This window comes from Amorphotheca resinae (genome assembly GCF_003019875.1).
Source record: "Amorphotheca resinae ATCC 22711 unplaced genomic scaffold M430scaffold_9, whole genome shotgun sequence".
In the NCBI taxonomy this organism is placed as follows: domain Eukaryota; kingdom Fungi; phylum Ascomycota; class Leotiomycetes; order Helotiales; family Amorphothecaceae; genus Amorphotheca; species Amorphotheca resinae.
Genome location: NW_020194479.1, coordinates 647,704 through 667,514, shown reverse-complemented (window position 1 = coordinate 667,514; position 19,811 = coordinate 647,704). Strand labels below are relative to the sequence as shown.

The 19,811-nt window shown below is 51.6% G+C and overlaps 6 protein-coding genes across 6 annotated transcripts; 2 read left to right on the top strand and 4 right to left on the bottom strand.

Moving 5' to 3' along the window:
* Window positions 1-163: 163 nt before the first annotated feature.
* M430DRAFT_43791 (hypothetical protein) lies at window positions 164-1,358 on the bottom strand (the record flags this gene model as incomplete). The annotated part of the gene is made up of 2 exons (XM_024867648.1): window positions 818-1,358; window positions 164-717 (listed from the first exon to the last, which is right to left on the bottom strand). Exons 1-2 carry the CDS (start codon window positions 1,017-1,019, stop codon window positions 164-166), a joined length of 756 nt encoding a protein of 251 aa, XP_024718959.1. The 5' UTR covers window positions 1,020-1,358.
* Window positions 1,359-1,821: 463 nt separating this feature from the next.
* Window positions 1,822-5,960, top strand: M430DRAFT_60145 (hypothetical protein). Its single transcript, XM_024868843.1, has 6 exons — window positions 1,822-2,758; window positions 2,819-2,828; window positions 2,887-5,196; window positions 5,243-5,459; window positions 5,508-5,778; window positions 5,812-5,960. The coding sequence occupies exons 1-6, from the start codon at window positions 1,926-1,928 to the stop codon at window positions 5,861-5,863; spliced, it is 3,693 nt and encodes a 1,230-aa protein (XP_024718958.1). The 5' UTR covers window positions 1,822-1,925; the 3' UTR covers window positions 5,864-5,960.
* Window positions 5,961-6,819: 859 nt separating this feature from the next.
* On the bottom strand, window positions 6,820-9,441 carry M430DRAFT_29543 (hypothetical protein; the record flags this gene model as incomplete). Its single annotated transcript, XM_024865885.1, has 3 exons — window positions 6,820-7,373; window positions 7,440-9,225; window positions 9,274-9,441. The coding sequence occupies 3 exons, from the start codon at window positions 9,439-9,441 to the stop codon at window positions 6,820-6,822; spliced, it is 2,508 nt and encodes an 835-aa protein (XP_024718957.1).
* Window positions 9,442-9,695: 254 nt separating this feature from the next.
* On the top strand, window positions 9,696-12,163 carry M430DRAFT_143462 (hypothetical protein). Its single transcript, XM_024862826.1, has 3 exons — window positions 9,696-10,395; window positions 10,444-10,554; window positions 10,609-12,163. The coding sequence occupies exons 1-3, from the start codon at window positions 9,759-9,761 to the stop codon at window positions 12,024-12,026; spliced, it is 2,166 nt and encodes a 721-aa protein (XP_024718956.1). The 5' UTR covers window positions 9,696-9,758; the 3' UTR covers window positions 12,027-12,163.
* A 204-nt stretch (window positions 12,164-12,367) lies between these two features.
* On the bottom strand, window positions 12,368-14,697 carry M430DRAFT_52159 (hypothetical protein; the record flags this gene model as incomplete). The annotated part of the gene is made up of 3 exons (XM_024868277.1): window positions 12,368-14,034; window positions 14,087-14,411; window positions 14,464-14,697. The coding sequence occupies 3 exons, from the start codon at window positions 14,695-14,697 to the stop codon at window positions 12,368-12,370; spliced, it is 2,226 nt and encodes a 741-aa protein (XP_024718955.1).
* A 1,115-nt stretch (window positions 14,698-15,812) lies between these two features.
* On the bottom strand, window positions 15,813-19,202 carry M430DRAFT_124747 (hypothetical protein). Its single transcript, XM_024861926.1, has 6 exons — window positions 17,886-19,202; window positions 17,640-17,828; window positions 17,184-17,585; window positions 16,949-17,108; window positions 16,729-16,899; window positions 15,813-16,593 (listed from the first exon to the last, which is right to left on the bottom strand). The coding sequence occupies exons 1-6, from the start codon at window positions 19,032-19,034 to the stop codon at window positions 15,848-15,850; spliced, it is 2,817 nt and encodes a 938-aa protein (XP_024718954.1). The 5' UTR covers window positions 19,035-19,202; the 3' UTR covers window positions 15,813-15,847.
* Window positions 19,203-19,811: the final 609 nt, after the last annotated feature.

Here is a 19,811-nt window from a genome sequence, read left to right as displayed (position 1 = left end):
AACGGATCGCCTCCAACCACTCGCACCCGGAGCTCATGTCGGCGAGATTAATATATAAATATATTAATATTGGCAGACAGCATTTGCCATTCATACGGAAGCTGTCCGGCAAGGGGCCTAGAAAGGGGTCGGGGGCTCAGTGCACGCCCTACGGATCTACAATCTAGACAATGGAGGCTTCCAACGTCCACGCTTGGCCGTCTCCTTTCCCCGTACCGTACGCTTCTGTCTCTACTCCAGAATCCACCGTGACAGAATTGGGATGCTGGTCGCGTGTATGGCCTCGAGTGAGGCGGTGGGATACGTGCCCTACAACATCCGTGGAGCAGAAATTCCCGACTCGCTGCAGACCTGCCATGGCATCTGCAGCTGCCAGGCGCAAGCGAAGGCTTTTTGTGGCTTGGGGACGAAAACGTTCGCTCGACATCGCTTCGTCCGCCCTGTGTGCTGAGGTGATGAGACCTTGCGCGGAAGAGGCTACGTTACCGCACGTATAGATATCTTGCAAGGAGTGCGGATCCGTGTGTGTGTGCACTGTGTGGATCGATTGACAATTTGACATCTTCCCTATTTCCTCTCTGGCCGTCGGAGGCTCCTGGAGATCCAAGACCCCCTTTCCTCTTCCTGGCTCTCCCCTCTGGTTCCAGGAGCCGGACTGGCCGCTGCTTGACCACTTATCCTGCAAGACATATGTAACTCGAGCAAAACGACTGTCAACTGAGTCAATGAGCGGCCATGCCCTCTCGCCGGCCTCTTGGGTGCCCCTCTTGCCTCAGCTTCCCCGGCACAGCCTGGCAGACGTCGCTCAGCTGCGCACAGAGGGCTCTGAGGTCGCACATAATAAGGGTATCTGATCCCGACGTGACCATGAGTGTGAGGGAATCTGCTGCCTGAGAATCATCACTTCGCCTTCGTTGTGTTCGCTCGTGCATGCCCAGCTTACCTACCCTATACCCCGCAGTGCTCACGAGAGCGCCGGACCCTCGAGATAGATAGGTAGATGTCCCATATATACACATCCAGGTCCAGATCCGTATACATGTATATGTATATGTGCAGGCGCATGTATTTGCATCGGTGCAGCCGTAGACTCTGCGACTCAGATATCGTATGTCCAGCGTCCACCTCTCTGTCCGCTGTCAACAATCCACCGCACGGAGGTCTTGTCGACAAATCCTCGCCTAGAGCGTTTGCGGCATAGCGGGGTTTCCCAGAGGCCCTCCCTCCGCCAATCTCTTCCCCGACCGCGATAACTGCTCGAGGGTCGAGCGGTGATACTCCCACATTTCTCCCCCCAGCCCGTCCCTTTTGTCGTCGTCGTCGTCGTTGTCGTCGTCGTCGTCTGCTATTATTCGAACCCCCCCCCCCCCCGGTCGAGATCCCGTTGGATTCTATAGCGGTGCTACAGCCTACCGAAGACCAGTCCAGTCGCTGCTCGCTCGCCCCTCGCGTCGCTCCAAATCGCCAATCAGCCGGTTGAAACTTGGGGCCCAAACTTATCACCCCTCGGCCTCACCTCCTGAATGCGAGTCTGCTGTCCCCGACCCCCGCGGCTCGATCAACCAAACCTGTGCTCTGCCCCGTATAGTGACGACGGATTGTCTGTCAGCAAGACTGACTTATTATTCGTCTCGGCCCCGTGGTGGCAGACAAACCCAGCGAATTGGATGCTTACATACCCGCCGAAAGCGTAGGAACCGACCACTCACGTCGCGATCCCCAGAAATCCCCCAGTATAGCAGAAGAGGACTCCTCCTCCTTCCTTCCTGCCCCTCGTCCCAGATTCTGAGATTCGGTGAGGAGGCCCCCCCCCCCCGGATACACGCGCGCCGGCTTCACGACCACATCCACGCATTACACAACGGGAGGAGCGGGTCTGACGATGACTGATTGATCCCTCCACGCCGCATCGACCCAACATCACGATGATTATGACACTCCGCAGCAACGGCATATTCCCTGACCAGCAAAACTCGCAAGATTTCAGCAACTACTCGACCAAGTCAGGTCAGATCGCCGAGACTGTTGTTCAGTACGACGAGGAGGAAGTGTCACCACGCGATCGCCTAGGCAGCCGATCTGGTTCAACATCATCTAACGGGTTCCCCTTGGAGTCGCAGAATTCGAGAGCCGCAAAGGCTCAGAGATCACCGCCTCTGATGAACGGATTGTTGGGAAATGCGCCGCAGCCGGTGATGTACGTGCGGGCGCTCTACGACTACGAGGCGGATGATAGGACGAGTTTGAGTTTCCACGAGGGGGATATAATACAGGTTATCACACAGCTGGAGAGCGGCTGGTGGGATGGGGTCATCAATGGTGTCCGCGGCTGGTTCCCGAGCAATTACTGTCAGGTCATCACGAATCCCGAAGATGGCCTGGACGGAAATCAAGATGGAGCCAGAGGGGATATTGATGACGACGCTGATGAAGAGGAGGATGAACAGGATGAATACGAGGATCAGTACGAAGATGAGGCAGAGTCGGAGCGGGAAGACAGGACGCAATTACAGATGGACAGAATGAGCAGTAGTGAACGGACCAGGGCCGATTTCTGGATACCGCAGGCCACCCCAGATGGGCGGCTGTTCTACTTCAATACCGAGACTGGAGAGAGCAGTATGGAACTACTCCTAGAATCGCCATCGTCGCCTACGGAGACTGGACCTCGGAATCGAATGAATGTCAATATCCCAGAGAAGACGAGGCCGCCGACGGAAATGATGGCCCGAGGCTATATGCAAGATGAGGACGATGAGTCTGACGGGAATTCTGCATCTTAAATGGAAGGAGAATCTATCCTGCTGGCCTCGCAAAGTTCCTATGTGGTAAGTCTAGGCTTCCCCGCATTACCATTTTTGTGTTGCTTAAAGCTAACCCCAAAAGCGCCAGTCAATGCTCTCGGACGGGATATCCCCTGCAACATCCATGGATTCGATGAACAATGGAATGTCCCCTACCAGGCGACAACGCGGCGATACTTTCTCGCACCCGACTCTTTCCATGGGAAGCACGTTGCCCACCACTGGAACTTCTCTCACCTCCTTTACAAACCCCTCACTCGGCCCGCCACATGCCGCAACGCTGCCTCGGTCCTTTTTTGATGATGGAATAGCTGCCCCCTTAACATGGAACAGACTTGTAGCCAATATGAAGAGAGCCGTGGATCTGTACAAGGAAGCGATCAATAACAATGATCGATCAGAATATGTACCCCGGGCCGAAGATATATCGGACCATCTTCGGTTACTACTTGCAGCCGGCTCAGGCACAACAGACAACCATTCTGGCCAACCGTCTATTATATCTACAAACAAGGCGCTATATCCACATTTCCGGGATATGATGTCGAAGTTTTCAAAACTTGTCATTTCTTCACATATAGCCGCGGCAGACTGGCCTGGCGCGGATTCATATCAAAAGTGTTTACAAGAAGCCGATGGTGTATTATTAGGAGTCTACAGTTACGTCGAGGTTGCCAGACAACAACGCGGGGAAGAGATCCCTAGACTGCTACCAGGATTCGTTATTGGGAGCACTACCGGTGGAAGCTGGCAAAACAACGGGCTTGGTCCCCAAGATCCAATGACATCCAATTATCTGGACGAGGATGAAAATCACATAGAGCCGACTGCGATCCTGGATGCTAAATTGATGGAACGGTTGGATGACCTGAAGCGAATGCTAATCTCAAGTATCAGAAAGCTGGAGGAGCACCTCACAGTTTCAGACAAGATCATTACCCCTTACCGACATGAGATTATTGGCAACAATGTCTGTACAGCAGCGCGAAAGGTCTTGGAAATGTTCAAGCCGTGGGTATCTGCGATCGAGTCAATCAATCTGTCGTCTCTTGGAAACACCTTCCAAAACCCTCAGTTGCTCGACTTTGCTTCGTACAAGCAAGGTTTGTACGACAACGTATCGGATCTAATCATGGGGTGCCAGGCAGTTTCAGCACCTCTGGGTGACGAGTGGGCAGAAGTACGAGGGGAATCACTCGAGGCTCGGCTCAACAACGTCCGACAATGTGCAAAGTCGCTCGAGGCAAATTCGTCTCATGTCGCCTTTTCACTACAACTGTTGGGCGAGCAAGTGGAAATGATGCTGCAGCAGGAAAGCAAAATATCGCCCCCTCGAGAAGATAGCCGCGCACGCGATCCAAGAAGAGGTGATAGCTTGCCGGCTGAGCAACGTCCCGGTCACAAACCCACATACTCCCGTGGCAACATCAATAACATCCTACGGCCAGGGTTGGCTGGCATTGGTCAATCAGTGTCATATTCTGAGGGCGATCCAGCTCCTCCTTACCGCAAGGGTGAGAATTCGAAAGTTAGGAAGTTCTTCGGGGAAGAGCCTGGCAGGAATCAGCAAGATGACACACCCGACTGCTTAAAATTAGACCATGAAGACGATATCTCATACGACACGAAGGTCCAGCCTCCCGTGCTAAAGGGTGGAACGCTCTTGGCATTGGTTGAACAGCTGACTCGTCATGACAAGTTGGATTCGAGCTTTAACAACACCTTCCTGTTGACCTATCGCTCATTCACTACTGCTCGGGAGTTGTTCGAGTATCTGGTAATGCGGTTTCAGATCCAGCCGCCGGAAGGCCTGGCTCCAGGTGACTACGAGATCTGGCGAGACCGCAAGCAGAAGCCCATTCGTTTCCGAGTTGTCAATATCTTGAAGAGCTGGTTTGACAACTTCTGGATGGAAGATCAAAGCGAAGAGACGAAGGCTCTCATACGCGACGTGTATACGTTTGCGAGAGATACCGTCAAGACGACCGAGACTCCTGGTTCTGGTCCGCTGATGACAGTGCTGGAGCAACGGTTACGGGGACAAGATACTACCGCAAAGCGGTTAGTGCTGACACTGAATCAATCGACACCCCAGCCTATCATGCCAAAGAACATGAAGAAGCTCAAGTTCCTGGATATCGACGTCACAGAGTTCGCTCGACAATTGACCATTGTCGAGTCAAAACTCTATGGCAAGATCAAACCCACGGAGTGCCTGAACAAGACCTGGCAGAAGAAAGTGGCCGAAGGTGATCCAGAGCCCGCACCGAATGTCAAGGCGCTGATTCTCCATTCGAATCAACTGACCAACTGGGTGGCGGAAATGATATTGACGCAGCTGGATGTCAAGAAGCGCGTTGTTGTCATCAAGCATTTTGTTCTTGTAGCTGATGTAAGTTCTATATCCTTCTCCTGATATTCCGGTCTGACCATGATAGAAATGCCGCGCCCTCAATAATTATTCGACACTCACATCCATCATCTCTGCGCTCGGTACAGCACCGATCCACCGATTGAAGCGCACTTGGGACCAGGTCCCTGCGAAGACTTTAGCGGTGTTGGAGTCCATGCGCCGTCTTATGGGCAGTACGAAGAACTTTGGTGAATACAGAGAGAGTTTGCATCTCGCCAATCCACCTTGCATTCCCTTCTTTGGTACGTCCCCCCCCTATCTTGTGGATGAATCGCAGCTTACATAATCAGGGGTGTACCTGACCGATCTCACCTTCATCGAAGATGGTATCCCTTCTGTCATCAAGAAGACGGAATTGATCAATTTTGCCAAACGTGCCAAGACGGCTGAAGTGATTCGCGATATCCAACAATACCAGAACGTACCTTATCCCTTACAGCCCGTCTCAGAGCTGCAAGAGTATATATTGAGCAATATGCAAGCTGCCGGGGATGTGCACGAGATGTATGAGAAGAGTTTGGCAGTTGAGCCGCGTGAACGAGAGGATGAAAAAATAGTGAGGTACGTTAGGTAGACTGACTGCTTTATTCCCAGGCGGCTTCCTCTTAGAGGAGCCACGAGGAGATGTGAAGCTCGCAATTCCTGAAGCGCTAGCAAAGTGTGGAAGAAATGCGCTTACACAGTGGTGGAAATAGGGTTTTGGCCGAATCCGGCTTTCTCTGATCAATACCACCAATGCAAACCTTACAGCACGATATACGGATACCCTTCTTTGCCCATCAAACGCTCGAAGACGACGATACGAAACATTTCTCACGCCACCACCGTACCACAACGGTACCATCACCTATAGGACGCCTCCAAAAGTTCACCATCATTTACATCCATCCATACCCCACATCATCTCACAATCGCATCTCGACATCCCGAACATATATAACCCCATTTTCCCAGGCCCCGCGCATCACACCACATAGAAAAGGACAAGGGCCCCCCTTACAAATCTCAGTCACCAGATAGCGGGCGCGGAGTTTCCCTTCCTTTTTTTTTTCTTTAAAATCCCCAGGTCTGCACATAGCGGTATTTTCCATATTCATCCCATCGTGGGGGGAAGGAAGGTGTAAGGATTTCGTGTATAGCGGGGCATATATTCAACGCACAGGCGCTTTTTTTTCTCTGTCCTGGTCTATTATCTAGGTATACCAATTAGAGAGAAATGTTTGAAAAGGGTGTCTTTTTTTTTCAACTCGTCGTGCAGTTGTGTGTGATGTATCGTGGTTGTGATTTGACCCGTAGGAATCTATCTTGATGCGGAGAACGCATAGTAAGGTAAAACATAAACCTCGTCGCTCTTTCACTGAAGTATTTACTACTACTTGCTTATTATCTATCTACTCCTTTAATTCGTGTGGCTTAAGGAAGTGAAAGGAGGGCTGGGTTGTTATTAGTTTTGAAAAAAAAATGACTTGTTGATTGAGAAAGTAAGTAAGTAAGCTTTGGACCGATTCAAGTAAGAAGAATAATTAGGCGACTTTTTAATATAAGTGGTACTTTACTTCTAAGAAGTACCTACATAACTCTATCACCCTCTCAACTCCCTCCTCACTTCCTCCTCTTCGCCGCTCTCTTCTCCGCCCTAACATCCTTCTTCAACCTCGCATCCACAATCTTATATTTCCCCTTCACACCTCTCGGTCTCCCGGAAATCCCTCTATTGCCACCGCGAGCAACGACCACTTTCACTTCCTTTCTCGGTTTCTTCTTAGCCGCGCGACTCATCAGCTTCGCGATGCTCTGCGCCTTCTCCTTCTCCGTCATGCCCTCCTCGTCCGCTAGGAGCGCCGATTTCTTGCGCAGCTTCTCGAGCCGCTGCGCGGCGTGGAATTTCTTCCGGTCTTTGGCCTCGCGCACTTTCTTGATCGGGCGCGCGTTTAGCGCGCGCTGTTTTTCTTTGAGTGCGGCGGCCGCGGCGGCGGTTATGGGCCGGTGCGGCTTGTCGTGCCGCGCTTCGTCGTCGAGAAACCATTCCGGCAGCCCGTCGCGGTCTTTGAAACTGTGCTTGGTGAAGGAGGCGTCGATGAGATCGTGCTTGGAGCGTTCGCCAGAGGCGAGTTGTTGCGCGAGCGTCATGGCTTCGGCGGTGATGATCTCGATGTCTGGGGGGTGGGGGTTAGTTTTTTATTTCTTTTTGTGTTGGGAGGGGAGAAATAGGGGGGAAGTACCGAGTTTTCCATCCTTGCGAGGCTCGTCCTCATCTTCCCATTGGGTTTCAGATTTGCGTTTCACGACCTCGAAACCATCTTCTGAGTCGCTGGCGGAAGACGGCTCTGCTTCGGCCGCGGCAGGTATGTCGGATTCCGAGTCCTCCTCCGTGACCTTGTTCGGCCGCAGCGAAGCCAGCTGGTCGAGATGCGCGTCGATCTCGGCTTCGTCGTCGTCGGGGAGCTCTTCAGACTCAGGCTCGGCTGGGATGCCGCCGATGTCTTTGAAGATGTCTTGATCGAAGAACTGGGCCGCGCGCTTGGAGAGGCCGCCGGCCTTCTTCTCGCTCCGGTCTAGATCGGTCAGGAGTGGGCGTCTTGAAGGACCCTCCTCATCATCTGAAGAGTCACTGCTGTCCTCCTCAAGCTCATCCTCGTCGCTAGAACGGTTGTCTGCTGAGAAGCCCTCCCAGTCCCCGTCTTCATGCTCCTTGCGTGCTTTCTTCGCCCGGTACTTCGCGTCGACTTCTGATTTCCGTTCCTGGTACTGCTCGTACATGGAATCAAGCTCTCGGTCAAGCTGGTCCGCTTCGGAATCGCTCTCCTCGTCTGTCTCTGCGTCGTCAAACCCGCTGTCAAAATCTTTTCGAGCCTCCGCCTCTGTCAGGATAGCCATCTTCCCCTTGGCAATCTTGTTTACGGCGCCCTCCTTATCAATAGGTTTCAGTGCAAACATTGCTCCGTCGCCTGTAGGCCCTGCTTGCTCTAGACCGATCTCGGTCGGTGCCGTCATGTGTAACTGCATTCGGATTATCTCCTTCTGCTTCTTCTCGTTCTCCCTTCGTCGCTCTCGCTTCTTCCGTGCATTCTCCTTGTCGCGCAGTGCCTGTAGCTCCTCCTGGATCTTCAGCTCTTCATCCATGGGCTCCACTTCCGCGACCTCCTCTCCCGCAGCTTCCTTGGTAGTCTTCTTCGTGGCGAAGCCGAACTTCTCTCGAACCTTCAATCGCCATCTCAGCAGGTTACGGAATTCTTTCCTTCCAAGCACCCTGAGATCGGCACAGCAGTCACGGATCTCTTGTGTGGTTTCTGGCAATTTGTCCAGAGCAGCGAGCGCGACGTCGCCATTAGGAGGTTGCTCAAAGCTCAAACGGTTTAGACTTCCCAGGATGGCGATAGGATCAGTGGTCTGGATGAACTCGCTGGCCGGGACTTCCTTAAACTGCGTATAATTCCCCTCCTCATAACCATCTCTCTTGCGCTTCTTGATTTCCGGGTTGAAAACCTTCGCTTCATTGTTTGGCGTAGGATCTGATAGCTCCGCAAAGACAGAGCGGGGATCCAAGAACCTAGGATCAATTCGTTTCGGTGCCTTGAAACCCTGACACACCACGAAAATTTCGGCAGACACATTTCTGGACGAAGGGGGCTTCGTAGCTTCAACTTTCGTGAATAGCTGGTTGAAGACCCAAAGAAGACTGTTGTAATCCTTTGATCTGAACACCTTCGTGACAAAAGTTCCTCCTTCCACAAGAAATTCAGTGGCAAGTTTCATGGACTGGAGAGCCAATTCCGCTTGATTGAAAGAATCCTGAACCCACGCAGTACCAACATTCGGCGCTCCATCGTGCAGAACTGTATCGGCTTTCCATGTTTTCAAATGCTGGCGGATCGTAGCTCGACATTTCTCGGTCGTGATATCGCTCTGGAAAGAAATAACTCTGGGTATAGGCTTTATAGGAGCGAGATCCACTCCAACGATGAGACTGCCAACTGGCATGGTCTCTGCTGCAACTTGACACCATGACTAAAATATATTAGAATAATATCTCTAAGATAATATGACAACACATACTCCAGGCGCAGCGCAGAGATCCAGCAGGACCTTGCTTCTCTCCAAAAACCCATACTTCTTATTTAGCTGAATTAACTTGAATGCAGCTCTGGCCCGGTACCCCTTCTCCTTGGCCAATTTATACCATTTATCGAGACGACCCTTTCCATGCTTCTTCTGGATACCCATCGCGTCGAATCAGGGCCCGTCCGCCGTGTGGTCGAATATTAAGAACTGGATGCTAAATTCCAGATGTCCAGCCCGCATTTAAATTTTCGGGGTCGGAATTTCTTCAAGACGCTAAGATAAGAACTTGGCGACGCTGTATCGGGACTAGCGGCGATGCGACCACGTCGGAGACGCGACTGGGTTTGGCGTTTGGCGTTTGGCGTTTGGCGAAGCGCGAGGTGGTCGTGCTCACTTTTCATATTCGTCTTGCCTCCAGCAACTGTGCCGTCCAAAGTGATTTGGTATTGAGTATCGAGAGCCATTGTCTGTCTATCATCATGTCTTCAAGCAGCCCCCCAGGCAGGAGAACACCCCCAATCGGTGAAGAGCTCCCACTATCAAACCAACACTCATCTCCGCCTCAGAATCCACCAACCTACGGACGAGGCGGTAAGAGAGAGAGACGAAACCCTTCCATAACGCCCAGGAAATTCAATCGATTCTTTACTCCACGCTCCCTCAGATCATCCAATGTGTCCTCTTTCCGGCAGGCACTACACGAAATCAGCGGTCCAGCCAACAGTCGAAACGCACCACAATCGAGTCCGAGTCAACCCTTCAAAAGCATATCTGGCCAAGAGAACACCCCGACCGCCTTCCCCAGGGACCTGAAGCGCAGAAAGCTATATCAGACCCCGGAATCCTCCCCCGAACATAAATACTTAGAGGACAAGCAGCAGGAGGTTGGTTTCATGGTCATGCAAGATGGAGAATCGAGAGGAGATCCACAGAATATCCCTTCATCACCATGTGAGCGGATACCACGAAGCTCAAAAAACATTCAGGAGGAAGAGTCTCCAGAGCCTTTGAAGCGGATAGTTCAGATGGAGGACCGTGGGATCAGCGCTCGGTTGTTGCAATTGAGTATTGGTGCTCCAACCAGGGCACGTCAACATCTGTATTATCCTGTCAATGGTATGTTTCTCTACCTCCCAATATAAGACCAAGCTGATAATCCTCTAGATTGGCAAAATGAGACTGCATCATTCTGTAGTAGACCGGAAGATGTTCACTTGACCACCGGCATTGAAGGTCCTCATCGTGTAATCCCATTTTGTGCTACCAGCTGTAATAGTAAGTCGAGTACGATAGTCTTTTTATTACTGAACAATACTAACTGCAATTCAGCCAATTCTCTTGTTGCAATAGGCGATGAGGAGGGCCGGATACGCCTTCTGGAGTCTGATAAAGATTCGAAACCATCCTTCTCAGATGTTTACCTTGCCTTCCGGGTTCACACTAATGCCATTATCGATATGGTCTTTTCTGAGGACGATAGTCTTCTCGCAACAGCATCAGGCGACCAAACGGCAAGGGTAGTTGATATGGCTACTCAGACGACTTTTTCTGTACTTGCACATCACTCAGCCTCCTTGAAACAAGTGCGTTTCATGCCTGGAAGCAACAGTATTCTTGCTACCTCTAGTAGAGATGGCGGCGTTAAGATATGGGATCTCAGATGCAAGGGGGATGATGGTCCCAGACATCACTTCTATGCACATGTTCCAAATGGTCCTATCACTACGCATGCGGCAGCCAGACAGCCGTCATGGGGACGTCCCATCAACAGTATAGTTGACGCTCACCGGTATTCGTCTTACAGTCGTCTGGGCCGAACCGATCCTAGCAATGATTTACCTTCTCGCGGTGAAGCTCCGGGAAGGACAGGCGACATGTCAGTCACCGCAATCCAATTTCTACCGCAAGGCCAAGAACATCTTCTACTCACAGCTTCGGAAGGAGATGCTTCCGTCAAGCTATGGGATATCCGCTCTATACACAATAAACGTAAGGAACATATCGCCCTCTCGCAGACCAAGCAACCTCAAAGCCACAGCCAATGGCGACATTTTGGAATCAGCTCTATAAACCTCAACGGCACCGGAACGCGATTATATACCCTCTGCAAAGACAACACCGTCTACGCATACTCCACAGCCCATCTGATCCTCGGAAGCGCTCCTGAGCTATCTCTTGACAACCCCGGCCGTCGCCTTGCACCCCGAGAAACAAAAGAGGGATTAGGCCCCATGTACGGCTTCCGCCATCCGCAATTCCACGCCACATCCTTCTACGTGAAATCCGCGATGCGCAGAGCTAAAGATGGCCAGAGTGAGCTACTAGCCGTCGGCAGCAGTGACGGATGCGCCGTCCTATTCCCCACCGACGAGCGCTACCATCTCCCGCTGCGCCAACCGCGCTCCCGAGCCGACAACGACGAAGCAGCAGCAGCCGCCCCTCCTCGACCCCCCATAAGAAGCGTACCGAGGAGAGCCATCAGTGCACGAGGAACAGCAATCGAGAACGACATCCCCATGTCGACGAACGGCACCCCGCTCATCCGGGGCCATGACCGAGAGGTCGGTAACCTGTGCTGGACGCACGGCGGCGGCCTGATCACCGTCGGCGACGATTATCTGGTCAGATGCTGGCGCGAAGACGCGGATGAGGCCCGCGATCTACGCGTGGCTGGTGAGTCTGGCGGGAGGAGATGGGCTTGTGGATGGGCGGATGTAGAGCCTGGGTTCGATGAGGATGATGATTGATTAGAATTATTAATAGATTTTTGAGTGTGAGAGCGAGTAGTTATTATGTTGCATTTGGCATTTGTTTCTTTATACCTATATAGCGTTGGAGTAGTGATAGATAGATGGATGGTCTTATGACGATGATTATGATGATGATGATCAAAGTTTAATAATAAAAGTACCATTTGATCTGATTTGATTTGAATTCACCATCAGTACAAATGTTGAGTTTATGGTGAATTTTCCAATTTGATTATCCATACAGGCCATACTAGCTTTATTCATGTTCATATCCATATCATCCTACCTATATATATATTTATATTTACAAATGGAAGGAGGAGGAGGAAGATGCTCAATCAATAAGCAACCAAACTCGTCAAGCCATCCAGCTCCCGCTGGAAGTTCCGATGCTGCGAAATACTATACGCATAAGCGTCCAGGAAGTGCTTAGCGCCCTTCATCATCTTGAGGCCCTCCTTAAGGCTCTCCGGCTTGCCGACTCCAGCCGCCGTCACGACACCGTAGGAATCGAGCACGTCGCCGGTGCTGTATACCATGCCGTCGATATTACAGGCTGTTTGCACGAGCTTGACGGCGTCGCCGGTGGCGCCGATGGCTTTGCAGTGGCCGAAGGCTTCGCGCACCCAGTGGACAACGCGGCCTTGCTTTTGGAGCGTGGAGACGTGCTCGCCGCCGGGGATGTAGACTGAGTCGAAGAGGGTACTACGCGCGCCTTCGAAGTGGTGGTCGGGGGTGACGCCCTTGCCGCCGCTGGAGGGAATCACGGGCTGGCGCCTGGGACCAATGGTTACGGGAAAGGCCCCGGCAGCGGAGAGGGCGGTTTTCACAGCCTCGTACTCGACGAGGTTGAAGCCGTCGGCGATGATGATGGCGACGGTGCGGGTAGCGATGGTGGGTGGCAGACGTTGGGCTTCGCGGCTAAAGTCAAATTGGGAGAGGCCTTTGACTTTGCGGTTGTGGTTGGGGGTGGTGGCTTTGGTAGGCTTTGGGGCGCCGGTCTTCTCGGCGACGGCTTGGGCGAGGTCGAGAGAGATGTCGCAGAGACGTTGAGCCATGTTGTTGTAGACGATGGGGTCGTCGCAGTGGTCAAGTTCGAAGGAGAGGGCGGCGGTAAGGTGGGCTTTCTCAATGTCGGAGAGGGAGTTGTAGAACAGCTGTGGTTGCTTGAAGTGCTCGGAGAACTTGGCCGAGTGCATACGTTTCTTCATAGCTACAACCTTCTCAGGGAAGTCGATGTAGCCGCCCTCGGAGGCTTTGGCGGGAGGGAAGACGGAGGCGCGGTTGGGCCAATAGTTGAACTTCCCTTTCTGGATGGCGTGCCGTTTCTGACCATCACGGTGGTGGTTCATGACGGGGCAGACGGGCCGGTTAATGGGGATCTCCTGCCAGTTTACGCCGAGGCGAGAGAGTTGAGTGTCGAAATAGGAGAAGTTGCGGCCTTGAAGAAGAGGGTCGTCGGAGAAGCCGATACCTGGAACAAGATGGGCAGTGCAGAAGGCTACTTGCTCTGTCTGAGTGAAGAACTCGTCGACATTTCTGTTGAGTTCCAGTTCTCCAATGTATCTGACGGGGAGGAGATCTTCGGGCCAGACTTTAGTAGCATCTAGGATATCGAAATCGAAATCGTCCTGTTTGCTCTCTGGGCAGACCTGAATGCCGAATTTCCACTTTGGATAAGCACCCTTCTCAATGGCGTTGTAGAGGTCCTTCCTGTGGAAGTCGGGGTCTTGACCAGAAATCTTCAGGGCTTCGTCCCATACAAGGGAATGAACACCAAGGGTTGGCGTGAAGTGGAACTTGACAAAAGATCGGACGCCCTGAGCGTTGACAAGGGTAAAGGTATTGACACCGAACCCTTGCATCATGCGCAGAGACCTTGGGATACCACGGTCGCTCATAGCCCACATGAACATGTGTGTGGATTCGGAGTGTAAGAACTGGAAATCCCAGAAGTTGTTATGGGCCGATTGAGCCTGTGGAATCTCAGTATCCGGCTCAGGTTCTGTAGCTAGATTAGCCGTGCCCTTGTATTTTCCTCGCCCGAAATCACTTACTCCCCGCATGGATGACATCCGGGAACTTTATTGCGTCCTGGATAAAGAACACAGGAATGTCGTTACCGACAATATCCCAGTTTCCCTCGTCGGTGTAGAATTTGATGGCAAAACCTCTAACATCTCGAACGGTATCAGAGCTACCTCGAGACCCAAGAACAGTTGAGAATCGCATGAAGACGGGCGTGGTCCGCGAGGTATCTGTCAGAACACCAGCACTGGTGACATCTTCCGCACTCTCGTATAACTTGAAGGTACCAAAGGCACCAACACCGCGCGCGTGTACTACTCGTTCTGGAATACGCTCATGGTCGAATTTCATGACCTAGTCAAGCATTAGGGCCTGATATATTTGCTTAGATGGCTATCAAGCTCACCTTCTCCCTGGCCAAGTTATCTTCCAGCAACGCCGGACCCTTTCGGTCCTCAGTAGTGGCAGAAAGCCAGTTGTCATGCGTTGGGTTCTTGACCCCAAAGTCACTGGTCAGGAGAGCGCCATCCTTTGGGTTGCGGTAGTCATGCTTGATCTCCGCGATCTTTTTGTTGGACTCCATTGCGCCAGAAATAGCTACTTCTGCTTTGTGAGCAATATCTCCAATGGCTGATTGCATGCCGCGGAGGTTAAAGGAACCTTATATATTCTGCGGCGCAGATGGGATGAAATTGAATGGTGGAATAGCGGATGAGAGGAGGCGGTGAAAGGTCGAGATAGATAGAACGAAACTGCGGTTTTGTTCCTTTGCATTTCTTTTCGCCTCCACGTATATATACATAGCATATGAACCTACCAGAGAGCAGAGATTATGATGATATGACGTTTCTGAGAAACTGTCGAGGACGTGACGTCTGTATGAGCATCCCTTATCATTAGAGGGAGAGCAGCAGGACGAGCTGCATCCAATGAAAGAATCCACATTACGAGGACATACCGTATGCCATGCAATAGCATTCGATTGCTGGGACTTCCAGCATAGGATAGACAGGGGCTGATAGAGGGTGATGAGGGGTTGCCAGTGGAATGTCTGGCGGTTTGGGAGGCTCTCACAGGTCCCTTTCGCAACGCTAGGAAATATGAAGAGGGGAGATCTCAGGGCATGATGCAAGAACTCGAACCCCGCCCTTTGCACAGTAATGGTCGGTCAACCCACATTACGTCGTTGGATCTTCACAGAAAGGCGGGGCGGGCAAGGCATGCGTATCATACATATACGTTGTATGCCTCATACGAATGTTTCGTACGGGCCGCCGGGAATCTGATTTGCTGCCGCCGCATAACGAATGATAACTGCCGCGCAACACTCGGTGCGCGGAAGAGGAGCAGGGGAATTTCGGCGGGTCGTGCAAAGGAAGAGGGGGGAACAGGAGATACCAAGTAACGAGACGTGAGGTGCGAGTAAACATTGGATGATGGACGATTGACGATTGACGGTGGATGATGAATGATGGATGGATGATGTACGGATGAAGTCAGCGGTGCACGGGCCAGCCGTTTCGGTTCGCCTCGCTCGGCACGACATACCGAAGCGCAAGTAAGCCGATGCCGATCGAAGATCAGATGCGCTCACAGGAGAAACGATATCAAAGTAGAGATATAAAAGCAAGATAGTAATCAAGCCTCTCCAAAAGAGACTGTAAATGCTTCTAGACGTCAAGATCGATGGGGTACGTTAACTCATTAAAAAAAGTCGCTCATTCCTGACTCCAGTATACGGAATCACTAGTCTTTCCGACATCAGCTTCACTCCTCGTTACTCGTGATCTTTACTCCGTTAAATAATAAGTACTCAGCCTGTTCCCCGCCCCGCAATACTCCAAATCATCCCCTGGACACAAGAACGAGCAATCCGACTCCGTTGCATTCGTACTTCCGGCATTAAGACTGTTCCCGCAGTAGCATTCGCCCCCATATTCCACTCCCCAGTAGGCATACCCACCACAGTCCGATGCGCACATCTCGAGCGTCATGGAGGTGTAATTGTAGTATGATGCTTCGTTCAACGCCCGGATATTTGTGGCCTCGGTTTGGCATCCGTAATACGCGTACTTCCCGATACTTGGCTTGATTGTGGCCCCGGTTTGGGTGGCCGCTGCAGTAGCAGAAGTCGCAGTACTGCTACTTCCGGGCGAGCTTGGTATTGAAGATATCTGAGACGAGGATGCTGGTATCGAGCCGGCAGAGCCTCCTGCAAAGGTGCCATTCATTATGTACACACTCAACCGATTCCCAGCTCCACAATACTCATACTGGTTGCCAGTACAGACCATGGAGCAGTCGGAATCTGGAGCTGGAGCGGAGCCAGCTCCGAAAGAGTTACCACACCAACATTCTCGTCCATACTCAGCACCAGCGTACAAGTAAGGCGAGCAGGCGGCAACGCAATCTTCGATTGTGTTGGTGTCGCTCGGGTAAAATGCAGCACCTAAGGCCCGATCCCCGTCGCCTTCGGTGTAGCAACCATAATAGTTGTAGAGACCAGCCGACGGGACTATGTGGAGTGTCTGAGTAGCTGCCGCACTGGATGAGGTCAGTACCGAGGTTGATGGGCTAGTAACTGGGCTAGACGTTAAACTGGTGGGTGGGGTGCTGCTGCTGGAGCTTGTAGAAACAATGCTTGAATCGCTCAACATACTCGATATACTACTCCCGGTTGACGAAATGCTGCTGGGACTCGAAGCAAGAGATGAGAGCAGGTACATCTCAAGCCTGTTCCCAGCTCCACAGTATTCATAACTGTTTCCTGGGCATACGAAGCTGCAGTCTCCTTGGTTAGTTGCCAAAACAGACCCTGTGTTTAGGGAGTTGCCGCAATAGCCTGCATTTGGTCAGTAAACATAATGTTAAGGGGATCATAGATGACAAACATTCTCCGCCATACTCAACACCCCAGTACGAAAACCCAACGCACTCGGTCGCGCATTGTTCAAGTGTCATTCCGGTGTAGTTGAAGAACGAGGCTCCAGTGAGGGCACGTGTGCTATCTGCTTCTGTGTAACATCCCTGAAAGGAGTAGGCTCCAATTGTCTGCTTAATCCCAAGTGTTGGACTTGCTATGGCCGACGTCGAGATACTAGTCACTGATAAGGAGCTGGAGGAGACAGGTGTGCTACTGATTGGAACAATGGGGCTGGAAGAGACAGGTGTGCTGCTAGTTGAAACAATGGGGCTGGAAGAAACAGATGTGCTGCTGGTTGAAACAATGGAGCTGGAGGTGCTGCTAGGTTCACTGACATTAAGGGATCCGCAGGTAGTTCCAAGATCTGAAGCGTCTTTGAATGTGTCGGAAAATGAGCCACTTGCAACACCATACTTGGTTCCTGCAACAGAGGCAATGGAGTAACTAGCACTGTAGATGTTATAAGGGCCAATGGTATCTCCTTGTACCATATCCAAGGTTGTAGAGACCAGGGAAGGCACAGGAGACGGCGTGGGCGATCCGGCCTTCCTAGGAACTTTCTCGGTAACGGTCATGTTTACTGGAGTTGTAACACTACTTCGGACCTATACAAGAGTAAGTAAATGCAGCTAAACCCTCTGAGCGGCAAGGAAACCCACAGCAGCCACCACAGTCAAATCACCATTGTTCACACAGCTTTGGGGAGTTTGAACAATGACCGAATCGGAGATGGGAAAACCACCACCATTATTGTCGTATGTCTCAGTTGTACCATCGGTGCCGGTGATAAGCACCGTAAAAGAGGAAATCGAGGTGGTTACAGGAAGATCCACGCTAAAGGAATAGAACTGGGGAAATATTAGCAAGGGCGCAAGGGCTGATGAGAAGAACGTTGAAGAACATACTGAGAAGCTATCGTCGAATCCACTGGCCGTCCCTGCCACTACAGTATCAATTGGAGTTGAGACACTGGCACCATTGCGGTCCGTGTACAAAAGTTGCACACTGGAAATTTGTGCAGCACTGCGAACAGTGGTCCTAACTCGGATGTCACCCGAAAAAGTAAGCTGGGTACCTCCTGAAAGCAATGTAAGTTGCAATCCAGCTGGCTTGACCTCATATGGTTCAATCACAGCTGAAAGCGTAACAGTTGGTGGTACTGTCTCAATCATTCTCTGCAGAATAGATATGCACATGCTGTTGAATACTGCTGGAACGGTCATTGCTTGCAATGTGGCATTATTGTCAGCGCTGAACACCTGAAAATCAGAGTTCCTTCCTGAAGCAGTTGATATGCCAATAGACAATGCATCGGTATCAGGACCATTGATGTATCGTGTAGCAATATTATTATCAAACTCTAATGTGTCATCGAAAAGTTGGAAATCGTTCGGTGCGGTTCCCGGTGCCACAATGTTGGTGAAATCTTCAGCATGAACTCCGCCGAGTGTATGTCCGCAAGCCGTCATCGCTATCATATCGGTCACATTAAAACCCATCCTGGCGAACTGGTTCGTAAACTGCCCTATTCCATTCTGTGGCTGTGGAACTCCCAACGGGCCTGCAGCGGTGGCGTCTATCCTTCCACCTCGCATGGGTATAACAGGCCCGCTGCATGCACGTACAGATGCGTAGACTCCCAAAGCAATCAAATCAGCCACAGGTAATCGAGAGTTGAAGAAGTTGGCGTATACGAGCAAGGTGCTGTTAAATCCTGCGCCAATGTCTTCCCCATCGTTCAGTTCGAAAGCCAGAGACGCGTCGATTCCTCCATGCACAATGCCTTTGTTCGCATAGTAAATGTCTGTCGTTGCCATATCATGGAACCCCGCTCGAAGCCATTCGGCGGCAGTTTGACGCCCAGGCCCATCGGGGGAGGCAGAACATGGCGTTACAAATGAGTGAAAGCCTCTACTTCTGTAACCCGACCCAAGAAACATAACATCTTCCAGCTCGTCAATTGAAGACGGCCATGTCGGTTGAGCTGCCCCATCGCTCGAAAAGACCGCAATCCATGTGAGGACCGTGAGGATCGTAGAGTAGGGGGGCTTCATAGTTAATAGATATTATATATACGATAGAGACATGAAAGTATCGAAGAACGAGTGACTATGACTGCACTGGCAGAAAGAGAGACAAAAGCAAGGCAACACACGGAGGGGGAGATGGCCAACACATATTGCTTATGCGTGATACTCCTGAACAGACCGATGGCAGCTGTGTGTTTATTATTATTTCTTGCAGTGCGGGTGCAGTGTGCAGGGCTCGATGCCTCGTATCCAGACCAAACAAGACAAGGGCCATGATGGGGTGGGGCAAGTCAACAAGATATTAGACCACCCATACAACCAGAGCCTGTCTGTGTTCAGCCACTTTTGATACTTGACCGTAATGCAGCTCTGGATACGGATGGTACGTAGCAGTCGTCGCTACACACTCCAGCTCATGTATTCATAGTGCTGTTGACGGGCTCGTGGGAGCGGTAGTAGTGGCGTCGTTTGGACGGTTATGGTAAGGTGAAGTGGTGAGCTGAACAAGTGTGCCGTTCCTATGCGGTTCTGGGGCCTGGGCATTGTCATGGCGAGACCCCAAAGGCCTAGGACCCCTAGGTACAGGAGAAAACTCGTCCGAATCAGGGGACCTACCGCAACCTTCCATTGATAACAGCGCCGAGTATCACTAGCCCTGCCAGCTGGCAATACGAGCCAAGAGAGCCTTATCAATAACAGTAATTCTGTTGGAAGAGAAGCTGCTGACTGCAGTGCAGTTGAGCAAGGCTCGTTCGCAGGGCTGCGAGGCGGGACGGGGAGAGATAAATACAGAGCAGGGGA